This window comes from Lissotriton helveticus, chromosome 2_1, assembly GCF_964261635.1.
Source record: "Lissotriton helveticus chromosome 2_1, aLisHel1.1, whole genome shotgun sequence".
NCBI classification, from domain to species: Eukaryota; Metazoa; Chordata; class Amphibia; order Caudata; family Salamandridae; genus Lissotriton; species Lissotriton helveticus.
In genome coordinates, this window is record NC_136059.1 from 1,604,267,534 (window position 1) to 1,604,281,457 (window position 13,924).

Below are 13,924 nucleotides of genomic sequence, written 5' to 3' on the forward strand. Positions count from 1 at the left end.
GAATGAGAAAGTAGAGGTGCTGCTATGGCAGAGAGCAGGAGACTTGTACGACTAAATAATACACTGCTGTATGCATACATGTCCATGCCAATAGACCCAATTCAGGCTGTCTCACTCTTGAAATTGCCTCTGCTTCAAAAGGCGTTTTTAAAAAGAAATTTAAATTGTACAAATTGCTTGGGGGTCCCCGGCTTCCAGTGGTGATTCAGTGGGGTTCCTCAGGAGTCAAAAGTTTGGGAACCACTGATCTAGGGGACTCTTTGATGCAGAGCTTGTAGCAGTGTGTGGTACATGGTATGGCACTTGCTATGTGAGCGTGGAATGTAATGTTTGTGATTCTCAATTTTCCTTTTTCATTTTGCTGCAAAAGAAAGAAAAACATATGCGAAGGAGTTGCGTGGGAGTGATATGAAGCGAACCCACGAAAGCAGATTCGCGGAAGACCGTGACATCACCAAATCACCAGCTTTTAGGAGAGACTGTTTTCTAAACTCACCTTTCTTGCCAAACCCATCTCCCGTTTTGTCCTTGAGCAGAATCTTTTAACTTTGTAATAAACAGACCCATGACTCATTATTGATAGCAGGGGGTGTCTGATGCTTGTCGGAGAACGTGTGAATAATTTCTCAGCTAGCTGAGGGGCGAATCTTCTAATTTGCGCGAGAAGGGGACAGTTCAGATAAAGGTCACATGCTGCAGCGGCTCCATAATGTGAGCGGGCATGAGGTCTACAGGGGCGTGTGGTTTGCAAGACAACGAGCACATGACTCAATGCAATTCTTTCTGATTCCAGCAGGTTTGCTTAGTGAACTACACATTTGCTGCTGTGATATACGGTAGTATTTTTGAACACTGTACCATGAGGCAATAGTAGTAGACTGTCACTCTTAGAAACCAGCCACCCCTTCCAATCACGTGTTGACTCGCTCTTTGCCCTTGACAAGCAACTGCGCTCGACCGCCTGCCAGCTAGGGTTGTGCTACACACATGCCACGTAAATACATGCAGTAACCTGCAGGCCACCTCATGGCTTCCATTTGTGCAGTCTCAGCAAACTGTGTACTGTTGAGCTGAATAACAGATGAAACCTGTCACTTGCTGCGCTTAGAAAGGACAGAATTGTGGCATGGAGCGCTACCTCTCTTTTAATACATTTATTCAAGGGCACCCATAACAATACACTCCTGTGCTTGCTTCTGGGGGATATAGATCTGTTTATAATGATTTGACATGCCTGTACTTCTCTGGGAGCATTGTTTAATTGTTTATCATAGACATTCATGAGAAAATCCAACAATGTCGCTCAATGCGGATCTTATATGGGGAAATGGGGTCGCAAGTGCTTTGTGACTATCATGGTAATATAATACTTAATAAGTTCACATTATACGGTTTTGACATGTAACTAGAATTTATTTTGCTTCTGTACAATTATGTTTCTTTTTTTAAATCGTTTCAATTGTCATGGTTTTAAGTAATCTACACAATAAACTTTGTATTGACTTTTTGACTTTACTTAATATGGTCAAACAAATGTTATTTAGTTTTTCTGTTACTTAAAATAGCAGAAAATGCAAACTGGATCTCTGACCTCGGCTGGTGTCAGCAAGCAGGGCACACGATTTACCAAAGCAGAGGGTGCCTGAAGAAATGGGGAACAGTCTGGGGACCCTGGCGAACATATTGAGGCAGTAATGAGTAGACACAGGACGAAGGAAGGGTGGGGAGCGGAGGGGAAGAGGCCGAAGCTTCATGTATTTACCTACCGGGAAACGCCAAGGGGAAAAGCATGTAACTTGTAATGTGCAAAAATGAATATGTAACTTAATCGTTGAATGCTGAGCATGTTAATAAAATGAACTTTAAAAAAATGTGCAGAAAATATGAGCGGCTAAACTTAAAAAGTTATATACATATTAGCAAAGTTACAGCTTTGCAGTCCGTGGAACCCAAAAGAAGTCACATGTCATGTCAGCATCAACAAATATTAACCCTTTCCGTGCTGACGACGGAACCGCTCCGTCATCAGCCGCGGTGGCGCTGTGCTGATGACGGAGCGGTTCCGTCATGGCCCGCCCGACGCGGTTGCGCGGCGCTGATTAAGCGGGCGGGGCCATGACGGAACCGCTCAGTCATGAGCACAGCTCAGCCGCGGCTGGTGATAGAGCGGTTCCGTCACCAGCATGGGCCCGCCGCGCGGCCCCCCACCCCCTTATAGCCGCGACAGCGACGAGGTTAAGCAGCAGTTTTCAAGACATTTCGAAAATGTATTTCACATTACTGCATTTGCCTCTGAGGAAGAGAAAAGACTCTGCTCTTACCTGAACCTCCACATGGGCCATCAGCACTGCAAAGTTGGTGAGGTGGTTACAAGAGCACGTGGTGTGTGTCCTGTTGGTTGTCAGGAGGCGGCATCCCTGCGTGGACCAGTAGCCCATCATTGTGCGCTTCGAGTAACTCCAGTAAGAACAATTAGGGTTGAAATATTCCTCAGACTGCTGCAAGCAGATATCAGAGTAAATCATTATTGTCAGGCTGCATTGATTCTCCAAAGTGCGCTCCCCCCACCCCCTCTCGCCCTCGGCCAAATAAAGCATCCTACACTCTCAGGCACGGGCAATGCTTAGCAGAGCGCGACCTGTGTGTGCAATCTGGGAAGAGACAGGTCGGTCGCGAGGCTCACTGCTCTTGCCAATTAGTTGTTTTTTCTTGATTAATTATCAAGCAAAGGCCAAAATCAATTCATCCCCACACAGTTGCTTCATTTACATTTGTAGAAGCGGGAAAGTAATTGTATTTGGCACCGCGCCGTGTTTTTATTGTGCTGAACACTGTTAGAGGTGTGACCGTCCTCACTCGTGGAAACTTGGTGCCCTATTGCGTCATAAATATGGATGGTCATGGTCATCTATGTGTCCATAAGAAGATGTCCCCTAAGCAATATCACCCCACCTGTACGTGCTCTAGACACACAGATCCAATGACTTCTGTTGGACGCTGGATACTGCAAAATTCACAACAATATTGAAATGGACAGTGGTGGCTGGCACAGGTAAGAGCGTGGGGTGAGGCAGGGAAGTTGACATACGACGGGATAGAGTGCAAGGTAAGTGGTTTTATTTTTTTAAATTTAATTTAACTTATCCCGTAGTATGTCGACTTCCCCGACACCCACCCCGCCCATCCCCAGCTACAACGCTCTTACCTGTGCCAGCCGCAACTGAAAATTGACAAACCCCTGACAAGGAATGATGGGTGTGACAGTAATCCAATAACTACACAACTACTTGTCAATAACATTAATAAAAAGGAGAAGTAGAATTGAAAGTGGAGCTCAAGAATCAGGGCTACTCTGTGCTGCAAACCAAGAAATACATGAAAATAAAAGCTTTTAATGAATTCTGGTCCAGACAGTTCGATACACAACTACATGCTGACATTGCAAAACAAATGCTTACAGTGGAAAATTGAATTTCCAAAATGACTGTCTGATGTGTCTATGAATAAGCCTGATGTCACAACCATGTCTGCAGTGACTGCTAAATGAGCTGTCTGCAGAGGTGGGTCAACAGTGATTTTCATAGGACTAGGTCCAAACTGGGGTGGCATTGTGAGGAAAAAAACAATGTATTTAACCCAGATCTGAGACTGTGGGTGAACGTTTGACAATGTTCAGCATTCCATCTATCATCTTTTTGTGTTGCTGTATAGCTGTGATGTCACACCAACAATTGCCCAATTCAGAGTGCTATGCCTAAATACCAGGACCAGGCACTATGGCTTTCAATGAAATCACACTGTAGACGCACTAATCAGTTACTAACCACTTCGCCGCGCTGCAAATTCCGCTGTGACGCGAGAGGGGGCGGGGCTGGGCTGCCATACTGAGGATGGCTCCCGGCAGTCATGAGTCACAGTAGGCGTGTGCTCATGACAGCCGGGAGCCGCCCAAACTCCGCCCACCAATTAATTTGCCCGCACAGGCGGGGAATTACTCGTGGGCAGAGCGGCAATGGTCGGACACCCCCCGGCCGTCATGAGCACACGACTACCTTGACTCATGACAGCCGGGAGCCATCCTGAGCATCGATGAGGTTAGGTAATTTACAAGTCTCACTGCCGGAGAGCACTTGATGTCTATTTGAATAGTGCACAGTAGGGATGCTTGGGGCTGTACTACATTCACCCACAGTACATGCGTACTGTGTGTGGTATTCATAATATACAGTGTCTGACAATACACTGTTACCATCAGAGGCACACAATTGTGAATTTGGCTTCAGCACTAAGGGTCTCATTCTAATTAGTGCAGTAACCTAGATGGGATCAGTACCAGGTCCACCGGGATTAGTGGATGAGAGTATTTCACACGCAGACTACGGCTGCTGAAAGTAACTAAGAGTGCAGTGAGACTGCTGTGGCAAGACTGATCTCCACATTATCCCCTAAAACCCTTAATTAGGCATATTTTTAACCCCGCCCCCACAATTTGACCAGTTCCACTGTTAACACTAATTCTCAAGGAGGGGCGGGATGTGGCAGGTAGAAATCTCCCTAACTCACAATGGATGCAAGAAAATGTGACCACACAAAGCATGGGGGAAACTGCATGTTAATGCTCGTCTCCATACACCATTTCCTCCAGTACGTACCTTGATGTGCTTGACAGTATACACCACAGGATCCGCCAGATACAGCTTGTTGTTGAACTCTTTGTAGACAGCAGCAGTGATGACCGGGGAATTCACTATGACTGAGTGATTTGTGGACATAGCCTCTGTGCCTAATTTCATGCTGGCATTCTCTGTAGACAGGTACGTCCCCAAGTTGTTGTACAGGACAAAGGCCACTCTGATTTCACCTATGAGGAAATTCATATTTTGCAAAGATGAGGGAGGGATTACAATGTTCAGACCCTAATGATTTTGAACTAACAATATCTTAAAACAGATCATAAGGGATTTAAAAGTGGCTTGGTCAGGTTTGCATTACTTAGCTTCACAGGTATGTGCTATTTCACAAGTCTACGAGATCTTACATGTACTAGTAATGCTATCAATCACCTGTTTAATAATAAGCTTGAAAAGCAAAGCAGTAGTAGCCAATTTGACTTATGTATCCTCTGTCTTGAAGTAACACCAATCAGAGCCCAGCCATGTGTGCCATCACTCGCCTACACCAAGACAGTAACAGCCCTAGGCTTCCACTGACTTACAACAGTTAAAAAAATCCAAGCTATCCGACCCTTCACTCACCTAGAAGCAACACCAACAACAGTTGCAGATATCTACTACACCGTCTACCAGGAAGCAAAAGTAAATTCACACAATGCGTAGATGTGTACTAAGCCCTCAGCTTGCAAATAAAGTCTGTTGCAAGAATTCCTTACTCTCAAGGCTTTCTTAGCCTACTTGCTGTCACTCTCCTGTGCACCTGAACTTTGGATTCTTTGCAGATTTGCTGCTACTGAAATAACCACCTATCATTACATACAAGCACTTGAGCATGTATCAAAACCCAGTGACTGACAATCTGCACTCTCGAGTCAGCAAAATGCTCCATTAAGACACATTTTGTACCAAGGGTGTACTCTGGCAAAACCAGATGGTTCACGTGCTGCTTTGGAGCCAGGAAGCATACGAATGTGAAAGGAGTTGGAGACTAATGGTTATTTTTCACAAGTGGCGGATGAAATTGGACCATTGATGACTCAGCGAAAGGTGTGCGGTTATGTCATTTTGCTCTCAAACTGGTTCTGCGATTAGAGGGAACAAAATACAAATATCGGGCAGAATTGCTCAAACTTACATTTTGCAAAAGAATGGAGGGTCAGTCACAGGACATTGCAGCAAAAGTTTCTTGAATCCTGATTCCCAGGGCATTTGCACCGAAACATGGTTCAGTTCCGCAGTTTCAACATTTGAGGTATCTTCTCGTACATGTCAATTAATAAAGGCGAGATTCTGAGTTGGTTGGTGTATTCCGACCCCTGCACAAATCCCTGTTTGTGTAGGGGTCGCAATTGCAAATTATGTGGCATTTACTGCACACACTTCAATTTCTGGGTACATTAAACACCCTAGTCTTCCTTAAATATTGGCAGGTATAACCAGACAGAATTTTACTTGGGAAAACAGTACAGTATTTGCCGTAATATGCAAGATTTGTTGCGAATTATTTCCCCAAAAATCTGAATATGTGCTATTAAGTGCATTTAAGAAATTCTAAACCCTGGGATATTGTATTTTATCATGTGAGATAAATAGCACCTGCTCTTCCAACCAACTCGGAATTAGGGCTAAAAAACACTTCAGCGTTGTCAGAAGAAAAACACAAGCTAAAACCGTAACCACATCGCTGCGGCGGCTATTCCACCGCAGCGCTACGGTGGCGGGGGGCCGCGCGGCGGGCGCATGCTGGTGATGAAACCACTCCGTCACCAGCCGCGGTTGAGCTGTGCTCATGACGGAGCGGTTCCGTCATGGCCCCGCCCGCTCAATAGAACGCGCCGCGCAGGCGCGAAATCAGCGCCGCGCAGGCGCGTCGGGCGGGCCATGACGGAACCGCTCCATCATCAGCACAGCGCCACCGCGGCTGATGACGGAGCGGTTCAGCCATCAGCACGGAACCGGTTAAACAAGGGTACATGGGAAAAAATTGCAATCCTCACAGTGAGTGAAATCCAGTGTTTCATCTCCACCAGAGAATGCAGTTGATGGGCACCGGAACTCATTTTTGGGGATTGGGGCTGATTTGTGAAAGCCAAACCTTTACCCACAACAAAAGAAAGGCAGAAAAGAGAGAAACAATAGATGAACAGGGAAACAGTGACGAAAAGAGAAATCAGAGATAAAAAAACCTTGCTAAAGTGAGAAAGAGTGACAGGAAGCATAGAGTGGAGGGAGAGAGATCAACCACGAACCATGAAGTGGTATGCATCCTTAATATTCATCAAAACTGGCTTTCCATATCGCTGGTGGCGGGATACTCAGGAAAACTTTAGGCTCCTGCACTAATTCTTTAACAAATTAACTCCTGGTAGAACAAGATAAAACTCTGTTTAGGAAGTAATGTGCGTGGGGGGTGGGTCAAGCTACTATCCATTTCTTCTCGAAATTGGCAGCCAATGTTATATGATCATTCCTTGGAGTAAATTTCATAAAGCGCCTTTGTTTACAAGTAGTGTGCTGGCCTCTTTCATAACTTGACCAGAAGCAGACCTTTGTCTGATCCTTGAAGCATCTCCCGCAAGATGGCGTCCTGTCAGCCTCGGCTATGCCGCCGCGCAGAAACCTCTGCAGACTGCACTCATTACAGAACAATAAAGCAAATGAGTAAAGCATTTACGTTAATGGGGCTCATAAAGAAATTTGTCAGACTCCATTAGTAAAAGTGAACCTGGCACTTCCCAATTTGGTCCACAAAGGACCAATGTAGGCAACAGAGCCCATGAATCAGGGAGGGTTGACTCCGCTCACATTGCTGGCCCATAAAGAACACTGGCAGGAGGGAGGGGGCGCGATTTACAATAACACTTTGCAGGGACAATAAATCGAGGGGATTGAAATCACTATAGAACAAAACACAAAGACGCATTCACTCTCGCAGCAGTGTGGCGGCATTTCTCATGGGCATTCTTTATCAGGCCGGCAGCATGTGCCTTGTTGAACAATCAAACTTTTTGCGTATTTTGCAACATCGTCAACAGGGACATCTTAAGGATTTTGGGGGCCCTGGACCAAATGTATTTTGGGGGCCCCTTTTCAAAATAGCTTTGAAATTATGATCCAATTTCAGCTGTTTCATACCCTCTTTGGCCAGGCACACTCATCCAAATTCTAAATGTGCGTACATCTAATATTCAGGAATAGTGGTGTGTATTTTCATTATTGTAAAAGGGCAGCAGCTCATTTACATATCAAACAATCTGTTTAAGAATTATTCAAGGTCATCCAGGCAAGACTCTCTGCGGGGAACAGCGTTTACTACGCAACTTTTATAACGCTGTGCCTTTACGACGCAACTTTTACAACGCAAGTCGTTACAACGACTTGCGCTGGGGGGCGCTCCAGGATAGGGAATAGTTTAATTTACTATCCAACTCCTTCCCTACTATCCACGGGGACTGGAGTTGGAATAGTGAATTAAACTATTCACTATCCAGCGCCCCCCAACGCAAGTCGTTGTAACGACTTGCGTTGTAAAAGTTGCGTCGTAAAGGCATGCGTTGTAAATGCATGCGTAGTAACGACATACAACCCTCTCTGCAGAACAGAGATGGCTCTATCAGGGGGCCCTAAAAGGCTTGGGGGGGGGGCAGGTCCTACTTTGCCCATGCCTTAACACGTCTCTGACTTCGTCAACTCCTATTGGTTTTCTCTGAACTGACAATAACCTAATAAGCTAACGCAATCGACGGAAAGTCCTTAAAATATCGCCCGGTACAATAAAAGAAGCAAAGTTGTTCATCTTTGCACTCCTCCGCTCTCTTGCATCCAACTGTTAGCTGGCAATATTTCATGTTAAATATGGCGGCTTGAGCCGTGAAATACGGCGCAGGTGGTGTGCGGGATGACAGATCGTCCTGCTCGCGCCCAGGTGGCGAAATGCACATACAGTAGCCTCGCTCATCCATCAGGCCTGCAATGGCCCATTATGTACCAGAGCACACTGTCCGTGGATTAATATATGCAGGAATATTAAAATAATACTGAAACCTGATCTGCTATTGTCCCCTGGTGCTTCGAGATATTTCTCAGCATTGCCTTTTCTGGCACCAGTGGCGCTACCCGGAGGAGTATGTCAGGTATAGCATGACTTGGTGCTAGGAGAAATTAAATTACCAGGAAAGGCTCTGTGCGGAATTCAGTCTGACAGTCTAATAAAACATATGCTGTTAGAGGAGAGCTCAGGTTTTGTCTCTATAAAATGTGGGTTTGCTTTCTTCATAGATATATCTGGAATGTTATTTTTACCTGCAGGGAAGCAGGACAATCCATTTCGCACTGTCTGCTTATGTCAAAACGTAAAAGGCCACAGCGGGCCACACCGGTGGCGACCCATGACACCATTGCTGTATTTTTGACACTTTAGAAGGTGACATGTGTGAAGAGCGAGGACGCAATCAGCCGGACTGCTCTAGGAGGCGGGATATCAGCTGCTTGTTGACAATTATGTTGTTTTTCTCAAACGTGACAGTAAAATGGGCCAGTGCTACCACGAGAAGTGAACTAAAATTAAATATAAATGAGATTCACCTTAGAGCTCAGCTGTATTGAATTAGAATGGCAACAGAATGCAGGCAAAAATAATCAGGATTTTGCCTCGAACATGCTCCTAGAAAAGGACTATAGCCACAGTTCACGGCCACCCAGTGAGGTGACAGTTGCTGCGATACGATACGAAACATGGAGACACAAACTGTCGGATGTGTTATGAAGAGAAAATGGCCACCATTGCAGTGTTGCGAAGAAGGCTGATGCAAGGCCAGAGTTGTAATGGCGTGAATGACTATCAAGTTCTATTAGGACGGTCCTTGCATGGTTGTCTTCGTCCCTTTCCACATTTAAGTGGCTGCAATCTAGGAATATGGACTTGAAATATAAGGTGTTTGGTAACATGCAATTTTTTTTACATAGCAAGCTATTCACTGTATACCTTTACTGAACACTGAACAGGAATATTCATAGTTGGGGGTGGTTGCTAAATTCCACTCCGCCAGCAGAGTTTGGGGAGTTTTGGCCACCACGTGTTAAGACTTGTAACGCCGATTTCAAGTCAAACTCCGTCAACCACTACAACAACGAGGTCAGTGTCTTCCAAACATGAATTGTTGAGGGAACCCCTGTCCCTTTCTTTAACCTCTGTCTCTGGCCACCCAGTTGGTTAATCACTGGGTGGCCTCTCTGTTTCAAATGACGCGCCCAATCCCAGCACAGTATTTTTCGGGGGCTTTGCACCCCACAACTTTGTTCCCGCTCTGTAGCCGTGAGAGGTTCTCCATGGGCTCTCAATTGGTCAGCTGCGCTTCCTGGTCCACACTATGTAAGTTGGCAAGCGAGAATTGGCTTCCATAACACCATTTTTGGGCACTAGAAGGGCACTTGTGAGATTTTCTCTACATGGATGGTCGCGGACAGTCTTGACCATTCACGGTAATAAAGCTGCCACTTGAATAAAAAATATACTTGACCAGCAGCAAAGAAGCAGTGCTCTTTGACCTGCTGCAAAGTGCCATTCGTGCTGTCTTTTCAGCGAGAAACAAGCTCCCGGCGCAAAGAATCAGTGAGAGCAGCGCAACATGCTGATCTCCGCCCGCCCACAGAATTCTGTGGAATCTCGTGGAGTTTTCATGTAACTCCACGGAATTCCACCCACCCCTAATCATAGTACAGGTATTAACCACGACCTCAGTACTCATTGCACCTGAACTGGACTTTAAAGCCCTTTGTCATATGTAGAATCGGCTGCTACACAAACTGCCCTTCAGATGAAGTGCTATTGATGCCGAGATATTCCAATTATTGCGAAAATGAACCATAGACTGCTTACAATTACTGCTCATATCTCTTTCACATAGTGGAAACACAAAGGGAGGCGTCCCAGTTTGCTGCGAAATAGGCAATACTTGGCTCTAGAGATGCCAATGACATAAGCTTTGACTTCATTAGATGCCATGGCCACAATTTTATAACAAGCTCATACCAATTTTACCTGGTGGTTGACTAGCAGACAAAGAATGGCAACATTTTCTGATTTCAGCTGCACAGCTCATTAGTAGGGGCAAAACCCAATCACTACTGGGATATAGTTTTGCAATCATTTTCTGAATAAGGTCTACAGCACGGCAAAGTTGGATACTTCGCACTGAGGAGGGATGGAATACTCATTGAGTTGAGGACTCTAAACCACTGGTTATACGGATTACCAAGAAATAACACAAAATCTATGTCTAGTACCCCTTTTTGTCATTGTGTAAGACACTATAACAGCACATCGCCCCACCCTGTGAAATGACACTGCAGCAAGATTTTGCAGCGCATAGAAACACAGCAGCAAACAATTGCAGTCCTAGTGGTCACTGTGATTCCAAGAGATATAACTATTACTCAACTGGTGAATTAAATTTGACCTTACATTCTTGAAACCTTGCTGTGCATTCCTGATTGATATTATGAATTACACACACAAGAATGCCATTGTCCTTGATTCCATGCAATACTATGGTTAACTCCTCCTTCCAAAAAAACAACTTCACTCTTCGGGTACATGGTAAAAAGGAGATGGAAGGTCCACTGCTTGAATAGCTACATACAGCTATGATTCATAATAAATCCTTCCTTCTCCACAACTACAATTTTGAAGGCAACAGAATTGCATGGCTCTTTTCAGTAGATTTAATCTGCTAACTAATAACATATCGCTGTACTTTTATGGTATGATTTTTGCATGTGTTCTTGCATTGTTCTAGGTGAACAGTATTCATGTACCATGCTGAAAAGTCCAACACATTTTTTTGCTACCCAACATAAAATAGATCTTTGAAGTCTGTTGTCCAATAGCATTGATGTTTTCAAGGGGTCAGATGAAGAACAAATTGCTGGAGTACAAAGGGAAAACATTTTCTAAGAAAAGATAAAGCAGCTTACCGTAGCGGCCATTTTGTCTCAGCGTGTTTGCCGACAGCTGGATGGAGCTACCATGGCCAAGGTTCTGTGGAAATTTCAGGTCCTCTAAATTCATGTCAGTAATAAGTCTTGCAACTTCTAGTTCTATTACGAGAACAAATGAGAAATGGTTTTTAAAAAAGGTTTTAAGACGACAGTATGCAGTTTTAAATAACACTGTTTTCAAACTACAACTTTGACTGAATTGATGATTTTTTGCCATTTCAATGCCTCTGTCCTGGAGCTTTTCTGAAATTTAATTAAAGTACAAGCCCAGTAAATGGGACTTTTGCTACAAGAGAGAATACAATGCATGAAAACAAGACACGTAGACTTGCACAAACAATTGAATGAGATGTGGAAAATGAGAGCGAAGGCCATAGGCATTCAGCATTTACTGAAATCTTGTCAACGCTGTAAATCAAAATTGAAAAATAAAAAGAACAGAACGCATCACCTGTGAAGATGACTGATCAATGAGAGGAATTTATGTTCAGGATCTCTAGTATGGAGCATGCCAGAGCTGTTTGTAGACAGCAGTACAGCATGTGGGACTATTGTAAACTAGAGTGCTGACCAGAGGTCAGTAACAGAGAAAATGGCGCCAAAAAGAAAACATGGTAAGTATGACAGAAATGGACAGAACTTAGGGGTTGACAAAAGAAAAGTCTGATAAGTCCTGGACATGGAGTCAGAGAGAAGAAAAAAAAAAGAGGAGCATGTGCTTGATGGGTGAAGGAAGGGAATAGTGGGACGTGTAAGAAGTTGAATGATAAGCAAACAATGGAACGCAAGTTATGGGTGATATGAGAAGGAACAGCGGAACACTCTAGGATGTTATTACAGATGAAACTGTGGAAGTCCGGCTGAGAGTAGGAGAAGCTGATGGGGAAACCCTTTTTGACAGGTCAGTGTCACAGGTACACATGTTGATCATTGTTATCTAAGGAAAATGTAGCAGATGTTTTGTGTGGTAGAAGACGAAAAAGTAGAACATATGTTAGAAGTGGCAGGAGGACAAAAAAGGGAAAAGGTGCTTGAGGGGTAAAGAAAGGAAAAAGTGAAACGTGTTTGAAGTGGAAAATAAGAAAACATATTGAAGGTGAGGTGAAAAATAAATGGGAGAAGTAGAAAACAGTGAAACAAGAGTTGGAAGAGACAGAAGAAGTAAGGAGGAATACTTGCTAGAAGCAGCAAAAGAAGGAAATGTGAGTTGGACACTCTAACTGCAGGAAGCAGTGAAACACGTTTTGAATGAGGTAACAGGGTAACACCTGTTAAAAGTGGCACAAGAAGGTACCAGTGGAAGGTGTCTTAGAAGAGATAACGTGTTTATAAGATTAAAGAAAGAAGTGGTGAAGAAAATATTAAAGTCAGAGTAGGGAACGGTGCTGCAGGTGCTTAAAAGTGTAAGAAAGACTCAATGGAACAAGAAATGAATGATGTGAGCGGACCAGAAGTTGAGTCAATAGTGCAGGGGCTGGGAGAAAGGAATGAGTGGCCCCGATTTGAATGGGCAGAGAGAGAAGAAAGGCGAGCCATTTTGAAAGGGGTGATTAGCAGGAGGGAAAAAAACTAAAAGAGGGAGGGACATAAATGAATAGTCAGATGATGAAAAATGCCTTACAAAGGAGAACTAAGAGGGGGTAACACTAGGTGACATCACAAGAAACAAACTGCCCACTACTTGCTAAATTATTGGAGGCAAAATGAATGAGGGTGCAGCAGTTCAACAATATAGACTTTGTATACACATTAGAAACCTCTGTCTAGTGCTGTGGTAATGATAGCACCATTCAAAAACAAAATATTTCATTGGTGGCACAAGTCTCCTGCACTTTAGGCCAGTGTGGCCAGCTAGACCACCTTCTTATGGATTTCACCCCAAAACATCACCTGTAGAAAGCATGATCACAGCACGACCTTTTTGGACATACATTATTCGTGTGCTCGTGATTGTGCAAATCACAAGCACACGAAACGTTTTTGTCCAGGCAATCAACTCAGAAGGTGGACTCTGTTGGGCAAGCTTCAACAGAGCTCGTGATCATGACATGACTTTCCATGTGCTGTCAGACAGCTTAAGTGTTGAATGCTGTCCCAGCAGTGGCCCGATGACAACATAAATGCAGTTTGTAGGTGTTAGCTGATTACTGCATAAGTGAGTCAAAGAATTTGTTGAGGGTGTCACTTAATCAACCCATTCAGCTGTAGTGCTTTAGGGAGGAATTCTACTTGGAAGAGGATGGGTAACATTC

At 44.3% G+C, this 13,924-nt stretch overlaps 1 protein-coding gene across 9 annotated transcripts in view; it reads right to left on the reverse strand.

Moving 5' to 3' along the window:
- ADGRL3 (adhesion G protein-coupled receptor L3) overlaps nt 1-13,924 on the reverse strand; it is a 777,598-nt gene that overhangs the window by 168,650 nt on the left and 595,024 nt on the right. For all 9 annotated transcript variants that reach the window (XM_078676566.1, XM_078676564.1, XM_078676569.1 and 6 more), the window contains 3 exons: nt 11,649-11,771; nt 4,653-4,861; nt 2,322-2,498 (listed from right to left, as the gene is read on the reverse strand). In XM_078676566.1, the coding sequence (XP_078532692.1) occupies nt 2,322-2,498; nt 4,653-4,861; nt 11,649-11,771 (509 nt within the window). The remainder of the gene's footprint in view (nt 1-2,321; nt 2,499-4,652; nt 4,862-11,648; nt 11,772-13,924) is intronic.